This window comes from Trachurus japonicus, chromosome 11, assembly GCF_045865225.1.
Source record: "Trachurus japonicus isolate A0001 chromosome 11, Traja_1.0".
Lineage (NCBI taxonomy): Eukaryota > Metazoa > Chordata > Actinopteri > Carangiformes > Carangidae > Trachurus > Trachurus japonicus.
In genome coordinates, this window is record NC_140917.1 from 22,651,355 (window position 1) to 22,676,765 (window position 25,411).

The 25,411-nt window shown below is 41.9% G+C and overlaps 2 protein-coding genes across 2 annotated transcripts; one reads left to right on the forward strand and one right to left on the reverse strand.

Annotated features, from left to right (window-relative positions):
- Window positions 1–1,099: 1,099 nt before the first annotated feature.
- On the forward strand, window positions 1,100–5,342 carry heyl (hes related family bHLH transcription factor with YRPW motif like). The gene is made up of 5 exons (XM_085791877.1): window positions 1,100–1,666; window positions 3,641–3,707; window positions 3,791–3,874; window positions 3,984–4,065; window positions 4,199–5,342. Exons 1-5 carry the CDS (start codon window positions 1,410–1,412, stop codon window positions 4,885–4,887), a joined length of 1,179 nt encoding a protein of 392 aa, XP_085648003.1. The 5' UTR covers window positions 1,100–1,409; the 3' UTR covers window positions 4,888–5,342.
- Window positions 5,343–16,291: 10,949 nt separating this feature from the next.
- LOC146978848 (coagulation factor XI-like) lies at window positions 16,292–23,562 on the reverse strand. Its single transcript, XM_085790235.1, has 9 exons — window positions 23,556–23,562; window positions 19,144–19,300; window positions 18,278–18,387; window positions 17,957–18,119; window positions 17,371–17,489; window positions 17,155–17,287; window positions 16,933–17,039; window positions 16,511–16,670; window positions 16,292–16,394 (listed from the first exon to the last, which is right to left on the reverse strand). The coding sequence occupies exons 1-9, from the start codon at window positions 23,560–23,562 to the stop codon at window positions 16,292–16,294; spliced, it is 1,059 nt and encodes a 352-aa protein (XP_085646361.1).
- Between the last annotated feature and the right edge of the window lie 1,849 nt (window positions 23,563–25,411).

Here is a 25,411-nt window from a genome sequence, read left to right on the forward strand (position 1 = left end):
TAAGTGTTGCAAGCGAGCGCGTGTTTGTGTGTGTGAGTGAGTGAGTGAGTGAGTGAGTAAGAGAGAGAGAGAGAGCACAGAGAGTGCTATCTTGTCCAGTGAAGAGCCCAGATGTTCAGACACTCGCTGGGCTGAGTTCTCTCTTGACCTCTCAGAACCATCCCTCATCTCTGGATGCAGTGACCATGGGACTGATCCATACAAAACCAATTTAAAAGGTTTGAAGTTGGATCAAACAGTTTGGATCAAACAGTCCTGTCTGAGTTGATGCCAAGTCTGTGTAAAAAAAACAAAAAACTATATATGAACATGAACATTATATGAATAAATGATAATAAATGCAGGTGCACAGTTTATAAATCCTTATGATATAAATCTGTAAATAGTAGCCTAACTACCATAATCTCTCTTCCCTCAGGATCCCCTGGTACAGCCTTCTCTTCCACCACGCAGCCCTCTCTTCCTCCTTCTCTTCCTCCTATACCCCCGTAACATATAGGGCTGGATGTCCTTTATCATTTATTTTTTCTCTCTTTTCTCTTTCATGTCTGTCCCTTCTTCTTTGCGTGTATATCTTGTTTGCTGCTTTCTTGGCCAGGCCTTGCTTGGAAAAGATTTTTTTTTTTTTATCTCAAGCAATCTGCGTGCTAAAATAAAGGTAAAATAATAAATAAATAATAAACTATACATTTAGGCTACTGTCCAGTTAATTAGCTAGAAATTACGACTAAACAAAGCTAGTAAGAACAAACTGTGAATACACATTGCAGTAAACACACACACACATACAGTACACTTCCCGAGTGTTTTCATGGTCCATCATTCCTACACCTCACCCACTCTCCCTGCTGCCATTGTTTCATTGTTTTACAACAGAGTATAATTAAAGGAACAGAAAGAGAAAAAGAGAGAGAAAGTAAGGCCAGAAAGAAGAACGGATGGAGAGCAGGATGAGATTGGAGACTAATTGACTGAAGATGACTGAGCAAAGGGGTAAAAAGATGGGGCCGGGGGTGGTGAGGGAGGGAGGGAGGGAGGGAGGGAGGGTGACAAGACAGGGAGGGGCAGATTAAAGGGAGGGAGGAGGGACAGGCAGAGGAGGCGGGGGAGCCAAAACTGGCAACCCTGCACCAACTGCCAAAGTCCTATTTTGTCATTGGGTGGCTGTGACAGAGAGAGGGAGCTAAGGGAGAAATAACAGTGAGCGAGAAAGCGAGAGACTGCCAATGATAGAGTGAAAGATTAAAGCAGCTTTTGAATTTTCTTACTTGTCATGGGCCCTTTGGGGTCAATCAAGTGGTGCCGCTAACTCATAGAGGGAAGGCCAGAGGACACATGAATGAACAACAACAACAACAGCAAAAAACGAACTCAAGTGATAAGAACTACCTAAGGACGACAAAGCTTTTATGAGAAACTGCAAATGCAAGAGAGTAAGGGGCACACAGGGTGAGCAGAGGGAGACACAGTCTTTGGTGTGGTGCCTCCACACAGCACAGAGAGCGGCTGACAAGATCACCCAGATCCTTTGGTCCATCATCCATTCATCCGTCAGTTCATCCATCCAGGCAGGAAGGTGCAGAGACATGAAGAGACCTCACGACTACAGCTCCCCAGACTCGGACACAGACGAGTTTATCGACGTGGGACAAGAGGACAGCTACTGGTGAGCATCCACCAACCACACCTGAGTTTATAAGACATGCGCGGCAATCAGCGTTTAAACTGAAATTAGACGTTATCCAGTTGTAATTAGTAGCTCAATCTGCTCAGTGGCTTCACAGAGGCTCTGACATCTGTCAAACTGCAGACCAGCTGAGAGGCTGGAGGAAAACCTTCAAAGTCTCACAAGCTGATGTGGTTTATCAAGTAGTAATGACAAATGAGTGATCCTTGCTCTTAAAAAGTTTACTGCATTCAGATCAAATAGTTATCGGTAAATGTAGTTAAGTAATTGAACCCAACAAACCTGAGCTGCCAGTTTTAACCGAAGCTCAAACTTAAGGCCTGTGGCTGCGAATTTTCTGCAGCCACTCATTCGGAGAAATACAGTATATTCCTCATTTATCCCTCTTTTTGAAAGTGTGTCGTGTGTGCTCCGTCATTGCATGCATGGCATTTATTTATTAGTTTATTTGAAATGGGACTCCACATATTCATGAACATACAAAAACAATTATTTGATGTATGCCAGATTAGTTTACAACATTTTACAAGGCATATTTATGTCTGAAGCATGGCTGCACTCAAGCTGACTTTTATAACACTATTTGATAAATGTGTTTGGTATAGAAAATATCCTCTGATCAACCACATTAAAAAAGTCTTGCAAGTTATACTTTTTTTCCATCACATTCAGAAACTCTGATGCTGCAAAAAAGCAACAGAGAGCGACAACCCTGCATCAGAGATATTAAGAATTTATAACATATTTATTTGTAGCATGTATTTGTGCAACTGAATACTGAAATTAAATTTATTGGAGTATACAAACATTTTTTTCCTATTATTTAAGATTTAATTCACCGTCAAAAATATTTTGAAAGACTAAACTTTACCAAACCTCACTAACCTGTGGTCTTAAAGTATTAGTCATTCTTCTCTCTGATGTATGAAGTTTGTCAATTATTCATACACGTGTAGTTAAATATATGTGAATCCGCAAATCCGAAAAATGTAAAATTACAAATACAAAATATTTTTTACCTGAAAAAATTCAATAGTTGGAAATTGTTGGTTTGCAAACATGAGTAGGCTAACTTTGCCATGCAAGTCAAATGCATGAAAATGTGTTGGAGAAAATGTCTTATGAGCAATAAAATGACTGCACACACTCATTATGCAATTTAGTATTTTAGGTGCATTTGTCAAACTCTTTGTCAGGCAGCATGGGAACGTGAACTAAAAGGAATATTCATAAGAGTGTATTTCTAAGAGTGGATCTACAGCACATAAAAACTGACAGGAATACTGGTTACATCACAAGCTCTCAGCACGCCAGTAACGCTGAGTACGGTTTGGATAAATCAGATTGCCATGTGACATGCAAACAGAAGACAGTGCAGCTTTTTCAAGTCAGACCCATCAAACATAAACCTAAACAAAAACACACAGCTAAATTGGCAGCCTTCACATAAAACTATAATAGAAACACAAAAAAAATTCTCTGGTTGGCCAGGAAACTCCAAGCTGACAGGCCTCTATAAGATGAGAGCTCACAAACAAACACAATCCATATTGAGTGACTGTTCTAAGAGGAGCTCACATCCCATGCTGCTTGTTGGAGCCGCATGTGAGCAAAAGCATCGCCCCGAGGCTATGTAATCATCTTTCTAAAAGTGCGTTCTCTCAGATGGAAAGGAGAACAGCATGTCATTTCACTGAGACTAATGTCCAGAAATGCATTTAACCAAAAACAATCTCGTCTTCCCTCCTCTCCCGGGCACTCCTTTGCCTCTCTGTGCCCAAAAAACAAATTAGATTGAAGGGAGCTGATGTGCCATACCGACTCTGTGTCATATTAAGGAGGGTAATAATAACAATATGCAGGGGAATTAAAGTTACCATATTTTTCTCTGTGCCAATGCACCCTCCCTCTTTCAACCCTCCCCTCTCCCTCCCCTCTGTTTCTATGGTACAGCCCAGTCACTGGGTCCATGTCTCCTGGCAGCGCCTCGCAGATTCTGGCCCGAAAGAAGAGAAGAGGGGTGAGTGAATTATAATCTTGTTGTTTTATTTTGTTTTTTTGGTCAACCCTAAATGTCCCTAAATGCTCATATTTGTTTTGTAGATCATAGAGAAGAGGCGCAGAGACCGCATCAACCACAGCCTGTCAGAGCTCCGAAGACTTGTGCCCAGTGCTTTTGAGAAACAGGTGAGCGGCTACAAATCACACCTCTGTATTTATTCTAACTCAGTGATGGGAGTATTACTGTAATCCAGTTTAATGAAATCTTATGCAACTGGCTCATTTTCTCCCACAGGGTTCATCGAAGCTGGAGAAAGCAGAGATTCTGCAGATGACAGTCGACCACCTCAAACTGCTGCATGCCATGGGAGGAAAAGGTGAGTGATTTTTGCTCTCTTTTCTCATCTTGCCTTTTCACTCATTAACCAGACGATGCTGGAATCCATCAAATCGATCACCAATCCATCAAAAGGTTGCTCAGCATGTGACTAAACTCTTTTTCTCTCTCAGGATACTTTGATGCGAGGGCTCTGGCAGTCGACTACAGGACCCTGGGTTTTAGGGAGTGTGTTGGGGAGGTGGTGCGATACCTCAGCTCCCTCGAGGGTGAGTCCCCAGACCCAATAGGAGCCCGCCTGGTGTCCCACCTCTCCCACTGTGCAAGCGAGCTAGACCCTCTCCTCTTACAGTCCCCCCCGGCCTCCGCCTTGCCTTTTCCTCCTTGGCCCTGGGCATCCTTCTCTCAGATCTCCCCCAACTCACCAGCCTCCTCCTCACCTTCTTTCCCAAATGGGCGAAGAGATCTCGCCCTTCTGAGGAGCTACCCATCGCCCACTTCCCTCCGCCTTGCCCCTCTGGCTGGCTGCCAGCAGGGTGCACCGCCGCTCCTTGCGCCTACAGCCCTGGCCACAGTCCACAGGATGCCTGCCCTGGCAGCGTCCCCTGCCCTAGCCCCCTCCAGATCGACCCAGCCGTCCCCTCACTGCGCTACCAGGGCTTCGCCTCTTCCTCTCCCCACCTCTTCCTCTTCCTCTCCTTCCACCTCCTCTCCCTCCTCCTCTACTTCATCATCTTCTGCTCCAACACAAGTCTCTTTCAGGCCCTTTGCACCTCTGGGGTCTCCAACAGCCCAGCGCAGGGGCCTGAGTGGAACAGCTAAGTCAACCCAAGGATGGGGGACTGAGATCGGAGCTTTCTGAGGCTTAAGTCTGGTTTTGTTTCCCAAATTAACTCTGTATAGTGGACACGGAGTGCCCAGTGTTTACCAAGTAGCAAACACGATACCTTTGAAGAAAGAAGTATCGGACCTTTGATGACTGTGTCCACTATACTCTAAAGCCATATGAGACTGTGGGTGAAGTTTTAAGTAATCACAAACAATCATATGATGAAAGGATGGAGGAATGTGAAGAATAGATTCGAATGAATTCCTGCTCATGATCTGGCTTGACAAATACACACATAGAAGAGTTTCAGAGCCATATATATATATATATATATAAATATATAATGCACAACAGGGTGATATTGAGTTTTAACTGATCTTTGAACTGTGATATTTCATTTTTTTCCCATAACAATTATACATTTGAGTACCTTTTCCAAATCTGAAGAATGTTTGACAAAATCTCTATAAAGTGCTTTTACCTCTGTTCATGTTTTCCTCTGCTCTGTGTTTTCTCATTTCAATGCAAACACGCAATAGTAGTGACATAATCTGCCATACATACAAAGAACATGGTTGAAAACAATGTTTTACCCAGTTATGCATATTAGCTGTGTCTGCAGTCACAGCTTGCGTGTTCCCCAGCCTAAAGCCCCGACTGGAGCTGGCTCCAGTGAAGGCTGATGGGAGCCGCGGTCTTGTGGCTGCAAAGGATAAACATGGTGGGAGCTGGTGATGTTTTTGGGATGCTGTGGTGAGGCGAGCAGACCCATCACTTTGCCCTCTAATTGGCAGTCCCCTGTAATTAACTTTGCCCTCGTATCAGTCTATGTATCCTCCTCTCCCCTGCAAGTCTCTCTGCCATTCTTCCTCTCCAATCTTGTGGTACACCAGCGGATATCTTCTCCCCCTGTTTGTCTGCGCCTCTGTCTGCTCAACAATGGACATAGAGTAAAGACAAGGGCAAATGAGGGATGAAGAGAGATGGGGAGAGGGGAAAACAATGAAAAAGATCTGAAGGGCTGTGGTTAGGTGACTGATTCATCGTACAAGTTCAATAACAGGGTGGGAGGGAAGCAGGAGACAGGGTTACATAGGAGATGAGAGGAACTCTGAAGGTTTATGAGGGCAGGAAGGGAGATGGTGTGAATCATAGAGAGTCGGCCAGCAACAAGCCAATGATGAATGACAGTGGCAACAAGCTGTTTCTCAAGAGGCTGAGAATAATTGTGCCATGCATCACCAAAACAGCTCTGCAGGGATGAGACAGCAGAGAAGAAGCTTGTGTGTGTGTTTACTGCTGGAGAGCTCTTTGATCTACTTCAGGATGCAATGTCTGTGGTCTGTGGTCCGAAATGTGTGTGTTCCGCAAAGTGTATATTGTTTATTTGAGTGTGTGTGTGTGCTAGTGTGTGCTCCAGCCAGTCTCATGTGCTTGCTGCCCTCTTTGTGTGTCTGTGTGCCTCACTGAGACTTTTGTGTATGTGCTGTTGTGTGCGCACACACGTCTTGTGTGTCTGTATGTGTGTAATGTGAGTCTTCAGGGCTGGCGTCAGGACTGAGCTGCGGTGGCGGCGTGGCTCTCGTGCAAGGCTGGCCGGCGGTCGGACAGACGGTATGGTGGTGGAATGTTTGTGGAGGGTGCATATGCGCGCACGCACACACACACACACACACACACACACACACACACAGATTCACTGTCAACACACAAACATAGACACACACACACACACGGGCTGGTACTATTCTAGCCTCTGAGCAGAGGAGCCAGAGTCACCACCACAGCTTCCAGGAAGGACAACCACAGTCACACTACACTGGGTTTCCCACGGGGGAGGGGAGACGGATGGGAGCAGGGAGGAAGGAGGGAAGGGAATGGCAGAGAAAAAAGGAGGGAAGTGCAGTGTGTGTTTGTGCCTGTGTGTGAGGCAAGAGTGTATGGAGCAGAGCAGACTATGGTTCAGGCAGAGGAAAGGAGGAGGCTTCAAGAAGCAGGGAGGAAGGCAGAAGTGAGAGAAAAACAGGAAGTGAGAGAACCTTTCCTCCCAATGTGTAAATAAACTCATCTAAACTGTCTTTTATTGGATTACTGAATGTGCAACAGTTGGAGAAGGAACGCCTAGGCTACTATATTAAGAAATTGTGTATTATTGAACCGGGCCCAGTAGGCTACCACAACGTAGCTTGTTATTGTGCATTCAATACTCAGCTATTCAATTAATACAGGTTCACATATTCATATTTTTTCTAAACGTGTACAAGGTAGCCTACTGTAGGCTACAATGAGTAGGTTGGCTGTCCCTCTGCCATTTATAAACATACCTTATTCACTGATAGTACCAATGCCAATATCAGCAATGTCTGTCAACTGCATGATAATCATATAGACAAGCTTTCACACCTATCTCGTTTGGTCCGGACTTTCTGACTTTTCAGTTTGATCCAAACCTAAATTCCAAGTGTGAAAGGTGCTGCGGACAACGGTCCGCACCAAAGGACCAAAATTTGGTCCGACCAAAAGAGGTGGTCTCGATCGGGACCAAACAAACCAAGGTTCGGACCTTTTGCAGTGTGAAAACAATTTTTTGTATAGTTCAGACCTTCGTATCAATGACCAGAAGTTTTTTTCTTCTTCTGCTCTCGTATGCCTTCTGAGCAGTGCTACATCATCAGCGCAGATTTGAGCCTGTCAGAATGTGGGCTATATTAGCATGCTAAATAAAAGGTGTGATAGAAAAACTGATGTTTTTTTTTTGGAGACAGCTGTTGGTGAGTAAAATAATGGCTTTTGATGCTGAATGTGCAACATTTCCCCAGGACTAAATGCTGGCCATGTAGCAACAGCAAAACTTGTCACAGAAAACAGCTTACAGCCCGAGACAATCAATTCTCCTCCAGCAACATGTCTTTTTGTTTGTTGGTCAGTGCCATGTTAAGTTTCATTTGATTCAATTCGATTAGATTCAAGCAACTTTATTGATCCCAAAAGGCAATTCTGTTTTAGCAACCCACCAAGATACATAAAATTCCACCAGTGGACAACAGACAGGAGTAGGCTACTAGTCAGAAATCAGCTGAACAAAAACAAACAAACCTGAGGTCCTACAAGTTTTGTTTAAAGCTCCAGTGTGTAAAATGGGGGGAAAACCGTGACATTCAGCGTTCAGATTCCACGGCCGCTGTGCCATGCATTGCGATCTACGATCAGTGAGATCGTAGACGGGTGAGATTCCTGCTGGCTGCAGTTATGTGGGTTCTGACTTTTGAGTCGGTGTTCGTTTCTTGGGCGGTCATAGGCCTAATGTTCAACTGGGCTCTCTTTTCATCTGTAGAGGCATCTGATCTGCGTAAGGTTGACGCTTGCATCGTACGATTAGGTAGCCTACTAGGTCTGGTCTAAAAGTTGTTTGTCTAACACTTTGGCTTGGACTTTCAAGACTTTGGAGTGAATGATCGTGACAGTGGCATTAGGCTAGATAACAATTTAAAGTTAAAGTATTGTTTAGTGACACTAAACTCTTGTGTGGATGGTAGGCTATTTCAATGATGTCACATTTATTTCAATGACGTCACAGATTTGGTATTTCAATGGCGTCCACCCAGTAAAAAAAACAGGTTTGTCCCCCTTTCGGCTACCCTATTCAAAGATGGTGATGCAACATGGCAGCCTTGGTTGGGTGCACCGCCAGTCCGCCACCTATATTTGTAAACAACTCTAAGCTACGAGAAAGCTTTCATGATGATTAGACTTATGTAAATATGTATTTATAGGCGCGTTTCCACTGCAGGAAAAACAACAAGAGCAGAAAACAAAAACAAACCGCTGCACAACGGCCACGCGATGATCGAAACTGTTGCACGTCGCCATGTAAGAGCCCGGTGGGTCCTGTCTGCAGTGGAGAGCATGGTTCCTGTAAAGGTTCCTACCCCTCCCTTTACCAGGAACTCCTGCAGTGGAAACGCGCCTTATGAAAGCAATATTTGATTTTTGCTAATAATAAGCTAAATAGGTTACACAATAAGTTTAGCTTAAGTGTCACAACTCTCCCACAAGATACCATAAACACTGCGTGCACACCAGTCCGTTATCAGAAAACGTTTCGTTTAACCCGTTAGTCCATGAGCCAAGACCCCAAAATTGGCCTCCCGCAATCGAATGGGTGGGCAATTTCTAGTTTGTTTTTTTGACTTGGTAGACATCTCTAGTGAACAGTTTGGCATAATAACCATTGCAAACAGGTAGCTTAGTGGTGGTTTTCATGTGTTGAATAGGTAGACCGGTAGAGTGTAAACTTGAAAACTGTGTATAGTGCTTGTTCGGTATTATGCTGTTTGTTGACCACTCAGGGTATCTAAATCACTTCAAGGATGTTTTTCCCTTTTATCAAGACCCTACTGTAATAATAATAGACTCACCTCAGGAATATGTGAATGAAAATGTGATAAAAATTAGAACATGAAATAGCCTACATTTTTAGAGTGTTTTACTTTTCATGCAATAACAAGAACAAACAAATATTATTTTACACAATTAAAATCAACTAAAGAGCTTGCTCCTTCTGTCTCAAATAATGTGGAGCATACTGCCAGTACAGTATTTCAAGTGTCCCTCTGTCAACGACCTACACCTGGCCAACAGCCTGAACGAGTTCTACTGCTGCTTAGAAAGACAATGGGACAGACCTGATATCCCCCACACCTCCGACCACCAGCCATCGATCAGCAACAGCTCCTCCACACCTGGATCACCTACACAGCCCCACACCCCAGTGCCACCCTCCCCCACACCTCCCACACCTCTCTCCATCATAGAAATCAAATCAAAGAAGGTGAGGTGAAGAGACTGTTTAAACGGCTGAACCCCTGCAAAGCTGCAGGCCCAGACTCCAGCCGCTTTCAGCATTTGGCTCCTTTCCCATTGACCAAAATGAGCCGGGTCCATCTGTCTGACCCCCGCATAAACCGGTAGCCCCGCTTTCATCCACAGTGCGAGAAACACTGTGTCATGCCACAGCCACCTGCCGCGGAGGACAGCGAGTCTGCCGCAGCCGTATGACGGACGTTCTTTGATCTCGAATGCAAGCAGAGCTTTGTTTTGTTATGTGAGACGCGACTGGCGCGATGACGTGGCGGCACGTAACCCTCAACGTCATCACGTAAATTAGCACGTTGACCCGGGTCTGGCGTTCCCACTGCAAGCCGATCAGAGCCGAGCCGATTGAAGGCGATTTTAACCTGCGTCACTTGCCAAGTTGTTTGACGTGGGTCGGTGCGCCTTTCCCACTGCCACCAAAAGCCGATTGTTAGCAGGTTTAAACCATGGATCTATACATCCATGGTTTAAACTGTTTTTTTGGCCAGTGGGAAAGGGGTATATGTCTCCCCCTCCACCCTGAAGCACTGCGCCAATCAGCTGTCTCTGGTGTTCACACACATTTTTAACACCTCACTGGAGACCTGTCATGTGCCAGCTTGCTTCAAGGCCTCAACCATTGTTCCAGTTCCCAAAAAGACAAGGATCACAGGCCTTAATGACTACAGACCCGGTACCCATTTACATTAGGCTATAGTTCACCTACAGAGCCAACTCAACAGAGGAAACTCGTACTTTGTGTTTTTCCTTCCTGTGAAGTCATACCAGTTCGATCTGGTACGAGTTCACGGGTCGGAAGTTACGAGTGGCCGTTATAGGGAACTTTCACAGACAACAGGACGGTAAAAACACGAGCTACGGGTTACCTGGAACGCTACCAAGTCGTAGTTGTGACTTGAAGCTGTAATTTACGGTTTCAAAAGCCTGCCTTGAACACAGCATTAACCGAAACGGCCGTGCCGATGATATCTGCTTTAATGTAGCCGGGTGGGAAAATGTAGTGCAACTGCTTACTAACGCCACCAGAGGGCGCTTTCTCAGTTTGGTGAACTGGTTGTAGAGCAGGAAAAGAGATACCGGAGGTCGCCATCTTGCCCGCAGCGGTGCGACCACACTACGGTTTTCGGAGGTTAATAAGGGTAAATATGATATAAATGTGTCTGTTTGCATGAAATATCTAAGGGATATATTTAAGAATAATGCATGTTTACAGGCTGAAATGTTTATTGTTTATGTGGGCGTATGTGTTAGTGGTTGGCAGGCAAACGGACGACGAGAGAGACCCAACGGTTGTCGTGTAGCAGGCCGTCGTCAGTGCTGTTGGTGCTAGGCCTACGGAAAAAATGCACAAGTCAGTAACGTTATGTATTACAATACTGCACATTGGTTGTGATGTTTTGACCTGTGAATGTATGAGTGTTTAATGTGAATTTGTGGGCTCTTTGTGTTATAGGGTCGAGCCACTGTAGTTAATTCTTTGCACTCTATTGTTGCTTATAGGGACATTTTTGTACACTCTGATAGCAGTCTGTAGATTTATTATTTTTATTCTTTTGTACTGAACCTTAAGACACGTTTTGTACTCTTTGGTGCGAGTCTACATTGTTTACTTTTGTGCTCTTTTGTAATAGGATAATTACTTAAGGTTTACGGACATTGTCCAGTGATTATAGCAGACTAGACAGAGTTACAGTAAGCGTCCCGTGTGCCAGGCACAGTGTGGTGTCGCTGATTTTTGTTTCTACTAGTACTGTAGATATAGCTGAAGACTATCAGCCAGTTGAGTTTTAAACTTGCATCATTTATTTTATTTGTACACCATATTCTTCTGTTCAGAATTAAAGACCCCAGAAGATATTTTTGTGTCCTGTGCTGGTTCAATTTAGCCAGGCTACATTAATGTCATCTTTACTCACTACATCTTAGCCTTCTTAAACCATTAAAAATGTTACCTGTATAATGTGATTTCACAAAAGTTCTCTGCTACTTCCTGCTAACAGCAGTATTAAAGCCGATTTTCCCCCTCGCTCCCTCGTGCACCCAGTGGAATTAGCGCCAACTAGTGGTGCAAACAAATATTATCTGCAGGGCCTTTCTGGAACTGCAAAGGTTCTCTAAATCATCAGTAGTGGCACACAAATTATGAAATGTGCAACATCGGAGAATGGCCACTATTGGTGTATAGCGTTTTTATGGTCAAAATAGTGAATGCATGATAAATATTGTTAAGCTACTCTTGTGCAAAGGTTATCATACCAATTAATAATCTGGACATATATACAGTCCCTCCAGGAATTCGCGATGTTGCGATCGCAACAATTAACGCAAATTCAGCCAATCCCCGCGAATTTTTGCGATCTTGCAATTTTGTACAATCACCGCAACTTTTCCGCAAATTGGACCAATTGTCGGTGCTTTCCGCGAGTTACACAGCAGAGAGTAGCGAGTCTGGACGGAGCGGTGGTTGAAAGTGAGTCCACGGAGGAACGGCGTGGCTGGGCTGACGGCAAGAAACTTGATACAACGTGCACAAAGTGATAAGTAAAGGAACACAAGCTGAGTTGAACGTGTTGAGTGTGTGAGTTGTCCTGGTTGACCGCCCGAGGCTGTGTCAACCCCGCAGCACTCGCCGAGGGGGGATCCAGTGAGTGCGCCACTGCAGGGCCGGAGCGGAGCAGCCGGCGGCCAGGTGCCCCTTCCCCCATCCTAAAGCCCTGGCCCTGGACTTGAGTAGCCACCCTCCCCTTTTTATTCAAAAACTGGACTGTTTTAATAAAACAGTTCTTTTACCACGATTTTTAAACAGACATTTTAATTAAAAGTAAAACAACTTTCAACTCTATATAATTTTCCTGTGCCTTTCTTAACAAGTGGAAAATTGCTGGTATAACATGACATCACATTAATTTGTGACATTTCAAAATTTTCAATTTTCCTTTGATTTTTAATTATTCAGAACAAAACTGCAACTTTTTTTTTGCAACTTTCGCTGTCTCCCGCAATTTAATCGCAACAAAAGGGCTTAAAACATCGCAACATGCACCGCAATTTTTTCAAAATGTGGCCGCAAATTCAGGCATTTTAGGCCGCAACAATCACAAAAAAAGCCCGCGAAATCCTGGAGGGACTGTATATAGGAATAATAAAATAGCAACAAGAATTTGCCCACCCTTTCGATTGCGATTGGTGGTCTGGCTCATGGACTACGTCAAGAGCATGCCAAACCTGTAGGTGGCAGTGTAGCGAGAAGCTCAAGCCCACGTCAGCCAATCAGAATCCCGCACATGATCCCGCATAGCAACCTGATAGCAACAGCAACAACAACAACTACGTCACTTGCCCTCCTTGTGTGTAAAGTTTTAATATTTTTTCATGCGAGAAAGTAACTGTTTAGATGCCAAATATACGGCCAGTTTATCCAGATGACGGCTGTTTAGAAGTTTGCTCCGATGTTTCTCGGAGAGGTGAAGCTTTTTTTTTCTTCGGAGAAGTGAAGCTCCACCTGTGGAGCAACGACCGGGACATCACAGAGACAGTGTCCGCTCTGCAATGCTGCTCGGTCGGCCAACCTCCGTTGTCCACCCGGGGTACAAAACGATCGCTAATTAACTTACCCGCAGGTTTTTAGAGGTTTACCACCGGCTGGTTAAATTATTTCTAGGAGATAAATGTTGGTCTCATTGATGAAATCTAACAATTGTGGCAGTAGCAGTTTGTTTGAATGAAAAGTGAAGCTTCATGTGTCTAACGTTAACGTTATTGGACAGAAGAGCAGCTCAGCCTCGGGACTCTGTAGGCTACAGAAATCACCCCATTTAATGTTACAAATAAATGTTTTACAATGAACACATCAGTCTGCATTAAATTTTATCATTATTATTATTTATTTATTTTATTAAGTTATGTAATATGGTTACGGTTAGACGTCAGGGTCTGACGTCGGCTACCCAAATCTCTGTTTTTCTCCGTTTACTACAAACGTGAAAACGGAGTTTTCCAAAATCTCCACCCTGGCCGGAGTTTTTTAAAAAGCAGGGGCGTTTTCTCCGTTTGCGTGTAAACGGATGGTGCAAATGATGGTTAATGTCTCCGTTTTTAAAAATAACTGGGTAGGGTGAATTCGCCTAATGTGGGACATTTTTTGCAATTTAGACTTCTGGTGTATTTTGCGATATGAAGCAAACACTTTCAATCTACATCCTGTACCATTCTGAAATCCTTAGGTTGTGATCTAATGGAATCCAAAGAGAAAATTCTGATATCACACTCCTAAAAGAAATGTACCATACATATTTCAACTCTGATTGCAAAGTTTTTTGCGGCAATTTCTGTTCCCTAATGTGGGACAGTCATGCTCCTAATGTGGGACACTAAAAAGTCTGTTTAAAAGTCATCTTAATTTACATGATAAATGCTAGATTGCAAACCAGTGTTCAATAATATCACTTATTGTCCTAGTTCTGCTTCATCTTCTATAGTGTTAATGGTTTTCTACCAATTGTGTGGTGGATGTGACCTTTTACCCTTCGCTAGGGTCATTCCAAGCCGTGGTCAACAACCTCAATTGTGGGACACCACCATCCTCAGTGATCCCCCTATATTCAGTAATGTCTCCCCTCATCCTGTCTTTTTTCCACTGGTTGAGTTCACTTGCTTGATTATTTTCCTTTCTTTTCCCATGTTTTCTTTCCCTGGTTTTGTCTCATTGCCTTACTCTTTTTTGCCACTGTGATCTGAAATACATTCCATTTAATTAATCAGTAATGTGCTATCCTTTGATTACTTCTAAACACAACATTTTTCATGAACATTATCAAAAAAGACAAGATTTAGAAACAAGAAAGAAAAAAAATCAGAGCCATTTACCCCTTTAACAGTATTATGACCACTTCCAGTTAATAAATATAATTTTATTTTGTTGTAAAATATTCAAAACAATGCATTATAACAATAAAACCATGTAAACAATCATTGTTATTGTTCAACCTATTAGTTTTACCTGGAAAAGCACTGTCCCACATTAGGAAAAACCACCTGTCCCGCTTTAGGAAGGCATGTTTCCTAAAGTGGGACAGTAGAAATGTTGATCAAAATGCTAAATATTGAGAATGGTTACACCATATTAAGATATATTTTAATGCATCAGCATATTATAAACACATTTTGACAAAAAATTGCAATAATTTTGTTTTTTTTTAATAAATTATGGCCTTAACATTATTTTTGTCCAAACCCTAAGTAACTAGCATTTTGGTGGTCTTCACACAGGGTGCCTCCGGTTTGAAGGCTGTCCCTCCCAAATCTATGATTGGACATTTGAGATGTCATGTGATTTTGATAATGCAATATCACAGCTTGTGTGAGACCACATTTACATTAACTTTCTTTTGCTATAGGAAGACCTACACCCATTTAAGCTTAAGTGTCCCACATTAGGCGAATCCACCCTACATATAAACGGGGCCTAAATCAATACTCGGGTTCCCTGTTTTATCTGTGTATTGGTTTTGTCAGACCAGGAAAGAGCAAGTCTGTATTGAGTCAGTTTTGATTGGATTGGTGTGCACTGTGTTAGTGGAACAACTTGCTTTAGGTCCCAGAGGTCAGTTTTATCAAGGGGTGATCAAACTTTTACTGAGAAAAAAGCCTGAAAAAAGCATAAAATAGATAAATGTGAAAGCATGTCTTTTTGTTTTGTTTTGGCTTTTTTTTTAAATACTTTATTTGTTAAGTTTTTCCCATTTTAACATTTGAACAAACATATAGATCAAAGACAAATCATCCAATTAGGGCAGATATGTGAATTCACAGAGAAACATGAAATTCTAATGTAGTCTTCCAAAGACCTTGCAGAGATAAACAGACAACTGAAAATACCTTTACCTTCCAAAAGAATCATACATAGTTAAGTAGGGTGCAAAACAAACGAAAAATAATAAAACAAGACAAGACAAAACCACATAGGCTAATGAACTGGGAGAAGGCCAGAGTCATACACGCAGAAGAAAACAGATACCAACGATGGATTATGGAGGCGGAGGAGATCAGAAAACGTGCCCACAGGACTATGAACCGGGATGAGGGAGCCTACACGCTGTCACACACCTGGAGCACCGTCCTGCAGGAGCAAGGTCACGCCTCCGTAACACAAGCTGATAAGGCACGTCACCGTCTGTTGCCGTCTGACATCACGGTGACAGTTCTGAAGAAGGCGGAAGAACATGCCAAAACTGTTAACAAGGTATGAGAAACAACTTCTTGTCTTGGAAAAGAAAAAAGGAAAACTAAATAGCTACTACATTCGGACATAATGAACTTCCACAATATAAAAAATAAGTAAATAAAAATAAAATAAATACTGTATATAAAAAAAGAAAAGGAGGGAGGGATGAATCACGTTATTAACAAAGTGCCATACACAAAAGTTTAACCACACATCCCTAAAATAAGTCTAAATATTACCAAAACAACTGTCGCATCGTCCCATTGCCAATTTCAAAGCAAGAGATTTATAAATTACTGATTACCCTCCTAATACCTGTAATTCCGTCTCTGTGACACTTCACACACAGATGTTCAGGGAGAAACCAGACACAACATTGTCTACTTTCTGAATTTTTTCAGGAGCAGGCATGGTGATGGCACTCTTCAAATTGCAATCCTTTCTGAAAAATAAAATCAACATCAGTTCATAAATGCAGTTCTAATCATTCAACTACTCTAAATGGCTCAATGGCAGCTATGTTTTCAAGTTGGCATGCATGTATTAAGAATACTGTACTTCTGCCCAGCGACACTGAAGCTGTCTTTGACGTAGGTGTAGAACTGACAGTTACGGTCTGTATCACAGGCCTCCTGACACTCGTCAGCAGACTCCTTTGTAATCACTTTAAGGTCAAACCCGAAAAAGTCTACATCAGTATATTGAGGCTTCAACCAGCCTGTTGGCAGAGAGACACACAATTAATATGCTACAGAAACTCTCTATAGTGAAACAATGGATTGATAAATGTTCATAAATGATTTTGGTCTTTTTCTTAGTCTTTGTATGAATTATCTGGGGACTGTGAATATCTGTGTTCAACCAAAACACTTCTTAGATAGTCTGTGCTGCTCTACTGATGTTATGTCCTGGCTAACAGTTGATTAGTTAGATTAATAATTAATAGTTACATTAGTTAAATGTTGATTAGTGATACATACTGCTATTCATCAGACACTCGTACACTGGAAGCCCAGAATAGAATCCCGTTTTGGCTTGTGTAATCAGTTTATCTGTATTGTTCTTCATGTTACATGTGAAGGTAGCACTGCAAAAATAACAAAAAATGAAAATACCACAGATTTAGATATCGTTCCAATTTACAGTAATTTAGCACTTTGTCGTTTCAGTTTGTGCCGTCATTGTTTGACTCTCAGACCTACTTTTCATATGAGAAATAGGTACAGCATGGATGAGCAGAGCACAGTGCCTGACAGTTCTCAGCAGAGGCAGCAGGCAGGGACTGGAAGCTGTTTCCTTGGATCTCAGTGTCTGGAAAAAATGTGCTCTCACATGCTGGACAAAACACAGGCAACACATTAGGATGCGTGCACACAACAACCTGCAGGGTGTTTTATTGATGCTACAACACTGCGTACCGTTTGTAAAGTTTTTAAATATGTTCGATTTGTTGGAGTATCCAGAGACTACATCAGCCAGAGTGGCCACAATGGGAGCCCTTGGGATCGACATGCTGTATTTAAGATGACATTTGTATCTGAAACAGAAATGGCAGGGCATTGGATGGATTCATCAAAGTCCCAATTCCTGTTGAAAACTTGAGAGGCATGTCTGTGGTTCTGGAGAGGTTTTGTCACATCTGTGAAAATAACCCACATGATATCACTGTGACATCACCGGGGTTATCGCAGCTTGGACAAGAAGTTTTTGAACAGAAAACCAGCATTATAAGCTTAGGGGTGAGTGAGCGAACAATATTACTGTAACGAAACATGCTATCAAGCTAAACTGTGGGAAAATGTAGGTTCCAAATATTATGAAGCTTGACCACTGAGCCCTGTTCTCAAGATGTATCAGTGGTTTCTGTTAATGACCTTGGCTGCATAGCAGACCTCTCTCTCCACATCATATACATTGACATGCCCTACTTTATTTCAGCCATTGACTTCCCCTTTAACCTTATAAAGATGACAAACAACAAAGTAACATGATATCCAGTTTTACCTTTCTTCCGATTTTGTGAAGTTTTCATTTACATAAGTAAAGAACTGGCAAAAAGGGTCCCGTGTGCACACCCTCTGACATTCTTCAGAGGTGGCCGTGACCAAGGATGTGTAGTTTGTCCCCAGGAACTCAAGGCTGGGGTACACTTTAGACAGACAAAGGACTGGCAGAGAGACAGCAGACGGACAGACAGACAGACAGACAGACAGACAGACAGACAGACAGAAAGACAGAAAGACAGAAAGACAGACTTAGAGAGAACAAAATCACATCAACTATTAAACAATTTCCATAATGGTGTTGAAATGTTGGTGAACTTACGGTCCTCCGTTGAGCAGGGTTTGAGAGAATAACCAGAGGTGACACCAGTTAGGACATCTTTTCTGCCTGGCTCTCCATTCTCAGTGAACTTGAAGATGCACTGATAGTGCCTGCAGAGAGATACAGATTATCATATAGACAAAAGGAAAAACCAGTGGATTACATTGACATAAGTATTTAGATCCTTCTTAGCTTCCTCTTGAAAAAGAGATTACTCTTGGTCATGTTGGCGATGATGGACTGAATGTCACCTGTGGTCAACTACACTGAATAGCTATGTTTGGGAAAGACGCACCGGTCTACATAAGATCCCTCAGTTGGTGATGCAGATCAGAGCAAAAAACATAACACAAGGAGGAGGGAAGGGGACAAAAACTGTTATATTGTAGATATTGTAGCAACCAGGACTCTTCAAGGAGCTTTCTGCCCTGACAGAATGAGCAAATGGGGAGAAATGACCAAGAACCCGAAGGTCTCTACCTGAGCTCCAGAGATCCTGGAGAAACTACTAGTAGAACAAACATTAATGCAGCATTCTACCAATCTGGGCGTCATGGTAGACAGGAGGCTCTCAGTGAGCCAGCTTCGAAGCTGATTAGAATTAGTTGAAAAGAAAGAAAAAAGTGCAGATGACTTTCTCTGACTTTCTATCAGGACAATGACCTTAAGCACACAGCCAAGAGTGGCTTAGCAATAACTCTGTGAATGTCCTTGAGTGGCCCAGCTGGAGAATAAAAGCAGAAGATTCAACCGAGGAAAGGATCCTTAAGTCAACACTTGAGTTTCTCCCTTTTCTGAAACAAAATTTGTAAAAAAAAAAAAAAAAAATTCTGTTCTGTGTATGTCATCATGGGTTAGTGTCATACAGATCTGTCAAGGTCGACTCCTCCCGAATAAAGGTAAAGATGCGACATCTTCCGTCCTGGGTGCACAGCTTCTGACAATGCTCTGCATCAGGAGAGTAGCCGAATCCTGAGTTGAAATCTGGGAAATCTACGTCCTTCTGAATAGTTGTATTACATGCTGAAGAAAAGGAAAAGAGACTCAGGCATTTGACATGGGCATACACTGTAATAAACTGACTAACACATTGTAAGAGATAAATTAGGCAATTAATGAAATGACAATAATGTAGAGTTTCTTTTACCTAGTTGACTCAAGCCAAGAGAGAGAGAAGAGAGAAGACCCACCAAAATCAAATGGATCTGCATCTTCTTGGTATTGCAATTGCTCTGCAGAGAGGAATAAAGTCACTGGAGCACAGCTGCAGTTAGACTAAGTCTAGCAATAGGTGTTGTGTACACACAAGAAAACAACATGGATTAACAACATGGTATAAGGGGTTGTGCAGTGAAGAGGAGCTGATGAAGGCAGCTTCTATTGGGCAAGCTGGGTCATACAGGGAGGGCAGGCCAGTTTAGGAGCAGAGCGGTACAGGCGGTGGCTGATGCAGAGGCAAGGAGCTCTCAGAGCTCCAAGGTGACTCTGCAAGCCAAAGACCTGTTCTGTAACATTTTTACATTTAATCTATTAGTGAAATTGAAGTACAGAGTTGATGCTACAATGTTGTTACAAATTTCTTGCCTGTCTCTACAGCCATAAGCTTTGTAGCTCATCTTCAGATATAAAGTTAAACTTCATTCCCGGGTATTACTACACACTGCAGCTCTGATTAAAATGATTAAAGATGGCATTTGTACTTTTTGGCACCAACAGAACTTAAGTTTGATGACCACTTTTCATAACTCACTGAATCCTCTCACACAGTATCATTATAAGAGAAGCATTAACCCAGACATTGCCTCTTTGTAGTCTTGATGTAAAAACCTTTTAAATCCCAATTAAGAGTTTATGTTCAGTTTCTATATTGTGTTGACAATTCTTGGTCAACCAGGGGAAACGCAAGTCTGTAAACCAGCATATGGATGAGTCAAACCAGAGGACAGTGTGAGAAGCAACAGTTTACTTAAGTTACTGACCTCTGCTGTTGAAATGTAAAAGGTGCAGGACTTAAAGGAGGTTTGTTTTTCACCTCAACCCTATTGATATCCAAACATCAAAATGTGCTTTCAAAGATAAAGTATGACCGGGGGTTATGGTTTCATCTGAAAATGATTATGGATTGCTGTTGATAGTAAAAAAGACACGAAAATTGGCAGAGGTATGACAGCTCTAAAGCATGGCAGAAAATGAATGCCAGGTTATTTCATCAAACAATTACTGCAAACATGCTATCACACTTTGATTGTTATTCACTGATCCAGTCCAACACAACACATTGTAACTTGAACTGACTACAAGTAGCCTACACCAAATAAAGCATCACAGTCAGAAGTGCTGTTGTTACCTTGTGAAACGAGTGTAGAATAGAGAATTGCAGTTTTTGGTTGCAGCCCTGCAGGTTCTTCTCCTCCAGACTGATCCCAGATCCAGAGCCCCACAGCAGAGTGAAGTTTCTGGTGGTTTCAGAATGACCTGCTGCACCTGTCAGTGACTGAAGGCTGAATGATGGAGCCAGTGAAGAGTGAAGCAGAAGTATGACAGCAAAACCTCCACCCCCTTTACACCAGGATTGGTCGCATTAAGTCCCATCCCATTATTGTTGTGTGTTGTCAACAAAGATGTGACATAAGAGAGTTGAGACTGTTGCCAACGCGTCCAAACATGTTAACCCCCAACCCATCATCCTCTGTAACTCAGGGAAACACCATGTCTTATTTAAATACATAGTATATTTTTTATGAACTGCATCTCTAGCTATTTGTATCAACAGAGATTAGCAAAGCCAAATGCGTGGCTAATTGATACTTTGCATTAACTCTGGTCTCAATGTGCAGTTGATGAAATATGGGCAAGTGGGAACAAAAATAATGAGGTTTTGGGACGTAACAAAAATAACTCAGACACTGAGACTGCAACTAATTTTTCCACTGTGTCAGAGTTAATCTTTGAAATATATGTTTCTGTTTGTTTTTTTGTTTTTTAAAAAGGGAAACTAGAACACCTAAAAGAAAAAGGTAGTAGCTGTGTTTTGTTTGCTGTGTTCATACAGCGATTACAATTTACTGCGCACCCTATGTAATCAGGGTTGCAGATTTCCATTTAGGCTACAGTATGCCTCAGTATTAATTATGCTTGTATATTATTATTTCATTTTTTAAAGTACTTTGGAGGGCTTTTATGCCTAATTGATAGGATAGTCATAGAGAGACAGGAAATGGGGGAATGACATGCAGCAAAGGGGATTCAAACCGAGTGAGGACTATAGCCTCTGTATATGGGGCTCCTGCTCAACCCAGTGAGCTTTACCATGCCCCTGTATTATTATTATTTTTTAATCATTTGCAGTGATTTGCTATTATCCTTTTGAGCCTGAAGTTGAACACTTGTAAACAGTTTTTCCCCTCACAGACAAGCCTATCATCTCTCTCACAATGTGCTTAAACAAGCAGAGCCAATAGGATTCAAACAATGAGCCTGTGAGTGAGGCTAGTTCCATCCAGCTGCCCAGTATCTGCGATACAAAATTTGGAGCCCTTTTCCTAAGAAAAGCAGAAGTGCATTTTGTTTGAACTTTCATGGGCTTTCAAATTATTTATTATGGGAAACTAAAAACACATCAGCATGTTCAGTGACAGTCTGCTTCTTATTCTGATAGGAGCTACTGTTTTGTCATAATAAGCTCAAATGTGAGACCATCGCAGAGGCAGATGCACATTTTAAGTTGTTTTAGGTGTATGTCTGGGTTTAAGATGTGAATTTCAACTGAATCTCACTCAGTAAAGACTCGGCAGGTGAAATTACCATGGTAACCTCTGAGGGCAGGCTGACCCTCAGGTGTTTTACACAGACAGATGGGTAGACTGACATAACATTGCATAGCATAATGTCAGCAATTTTGTAATTTTGTTTTGGAAAAGTGCTACATAAATGACGTTATTATTATTTGTTGTTATGCTGGAAAGTCATAGCGGCAAAAAGGCTATGTGTACAGGTTGCACTACTGCAGCATGAAGGGTGTCACTAGTGTATGAAATGTTGCTGATTATCACTTTATAATTAGAAGTTTAACAGAAACCTGCCTCATAACAGGAAGCCATGTCCATCACACACTCAGCTGACACCATCAGATGACGTGAGTGTGTGGACATCTATACCGTCCTGTAAGTGTAGGTGTGTCTGGTATGTGACCTATAACCAAGTGAACAGACCTGCTCCATCACCCTGAGCAGGTATCATCCAAACAGGACACATACCACACACACCTACACTCAGGTAGAGATGTTTTCACTCACTTGATCTGTTCTAAAGAGATATATTATCATCACACATACACATCCTCTGGATATATGAAGATATTTATCTCAAATAATATTCATTGTAAAATATGTTTGTTAATGTTTCTTTATCTTGATGTTTATTTATTTGTTGTTATTTCTGTATTTCCACATTTCTGCCTCTGTATGTGTAAATAAATGTGTTCTGCATCTCTGATGTATGCCTACCTCATTCTTAAATTCCACCCTCCAGCAATTATACTGTCCGGTACCTGAGTGCATGGTGTGTCTGGTATGTGACCTATAATTAAGTTAAACTTGGAACAGACCTTTTCTCCACCACCCTGCAGTTATTTTCCAAGTTTCACTTAGTCATAGGTCACAGACGTTCCAGTACAGGACAGTATAGATGTCACAGGCACATTCTGTAAGGAGATAATATTCGGTGACATGCAAAAGTTTGGCCACCATTGGTCAAAATTTCTGTTAATGTGAACAGTTCAGCAAGTGGAAGATGAAATGATGTTAAACATGAAACACTCTTTTGCAATATTTTATTTTATCAGTGTGTTATTTTTGTTTTCTACAATTTTAGAGTGACAAAGGGAAACAAAGCAGCACCCTGCAAAAGAATGGGAAACTTGAGTTCTCAGATAACTTTGACCAATATATCAGACAGCTATTTACTATTTACATGCTGTGATAGTTGCCAAAGGTGGGGCTATAAAGGGGAATGTGTCATGTAACTCTATAACTTTTCGAGATCATTTCATCTTCCACTTGCTTAACTGTTCACATTAACAGAAATGTTGACCAATGGTACCCAAACTTTTGCATGCCATTGTATATACATACATCCTCTGGATATATGAATACTATATTTATCTCAAATACCCATTGTAAAATATTTTTATTGGTTATCTTAATATTTATGTATTTATTTCTTCATTTCTGCTTCTGGATGTGACACATTTAAATCTAAAATGATGCAGTAAACTCACTCTCCATGTGCCCCAGGCGTCACAGCGTGGACCTCATTTTCAAATTTCATCCTCCAGCAAATTCCACCTGACATTGTTGGTTCTATTCTGGGTATCAGATGGAGAACAAATTTCTTATTGGTTTGTCAACTTGAAGATTTTCACCAACTATATGTTTCTGATTGAGATGTTGGTCTGCGGTGCGATGTCACTGTTTCCTAAAACCTCTCTCTCTCACACACACACACACACACACACACACACACACACACACACACACACACACACACACACACACACGTACACAGACACACACGCAGACGGGTACTTTTACTGTATGTGATTACATTTAGGATATTTTACTATAAATCGTAAGCCGTAATCGTAATTGAATCTCTCTCAGTTAAATCTCAAATCACCATGGTAACCCGAGGGCAGGTTGACACACAGGTGCAACATTTCAGTAGTTTTAACAACTTTGTTTAGAATAGTGCCTTATGAATAAAGTTGTTATGATTTATTGTAATTATGTTGCACTGTAAAGTCCTACAAGCAAAAACGCGATGTGTACAGGTTGCACTACTGCAACATGAAGGGTTTTGCTGGTGTAGGAAATGTTGCTGATTATCAGTTTATAATTATATGTTTAACACTAAAAACCTGTTTCATGACAGGCAGCTATTATGCCTATAATTCTCCATCAGGTGACAACATCCGGTGACGTGAGTGAGGACATCTATACTGTCCTATACCTGCAGTGTAGGTGTGTCTGGCATGTGACCTTAAACTCGGAACAGACCTGCACCACCACCCTGAGTGGATATCTTCCAAGTTACATGTAGTCATAGGTCACATACCAGACACACCTACACTCAGATACAGGACAGTATAGTTGTCCTCGCTCACAGGATGGATCTGTTCTATCTATCTAGCCACATGTTCTAGCTACATTGTCCGCTTCATTTACATCAGTGAAGGTGATCTCTGGGCATCATGTAAAATTACACAACAAAGTACAACATAATAGCAGAATACATTTGATACAACTGGCAGCCTCAGTCAGTCCCTAATTTAAAATAGAAATAATTTGATGTCTAAATACAATTGGCAAAATTTTACAATGTTCTTGTGCTTCATCGATGCATCTAAAGCATTCGACCGTGTTCAAGGGATAGTTCACCCAAAATTCAAATTTCACTCATTATCTAACCCTCATGTCGAATAAGAGCTGTGAGAATTTTCAGAGTCCTCCGTGCCTTCTTGGAGTTACGGGGGGGGGGTCCGCGCAGCAGTATTTGTCCATATAATGGTTGTGAATGGATACCACTTTTCTTTGTCCAAAAAGACACACCAAAAAACATCCAAATACCTCCATACTGCTCGTCTGTAATGTCCCTCTTGTATTAAAGCCCCGACATGAGAAATTGTTCCGCCGGTCAGTGCAAATCACGTGAGATTTGCACTGACACAGGAAGAGCAGTGAACTGAGACACTGGGAGCTTCCGCTACAAACAAGCTTAAAATATATACTTATTTAATTTTTTTCGGAACAATTTCTCATGTCGGGGCTTCAATACAAGAGGGACATTACAGACGAGCAGTATGGAGGTATTTGGATGTTTTTTGGTGTGTCTTTTTGGACAAAGAAAAGTGGTATCCATTCACAACCATTATATGGACAAATACTGCTGCGCGGACCCCCCCCCCCGTAAGGCACGGAGGACTCTGGAAATTCTCACAGCTCTTAGTTGACATGAGGGTGAATAGATAATGAGGGAAATTTGAATTTTGGGTGAACTATCCCTTTAATCATGTGATGTTATTTTTTAAATTGTCTAAAGTTGGGGTCCCTATTGGTACTTGCATCAGACAATGCG

Coding starts and splice junctions, on each gene's coding strand:
- heyl (XM_085791877.1), top strand. CDS start 1,410: ATGAGAAACTGCAAATGCAAGAGAGTAAGGGGCACACAGGGTGAGCAG. Junction 1,667..3,640: donor GGACAAGAGGACAGCTACTG/GTGAGCATCCAC, acceptor TCTATGGTACAG/CCCAGTCACTGGGTCCATGT. Junction 3,708..3,790: donor CCCGAAAGAAGAGAAGAGGG/GTGAGTGAATTA, acceptor TTTGTTTTGTAG/ATCATAGAGAAGAGGCGCAG.
- LOC146978848 (XM_085790235.1), bottom strand. Junction 18,120..18,277: donor ACCCTGCTCAACGGAGGACC/GTAAGTTCACCA, acceptor TCTCTCTGCCAG/TCCTTTGTCTGTCTAAAGTG. Junction 17,490..17,956: donor TTCACAAAATCGGAAGAAAG/GTAAAACTGGAT, acceptor TTTCTGTTTCAG/ATACAAATGTCATCTTAAAT.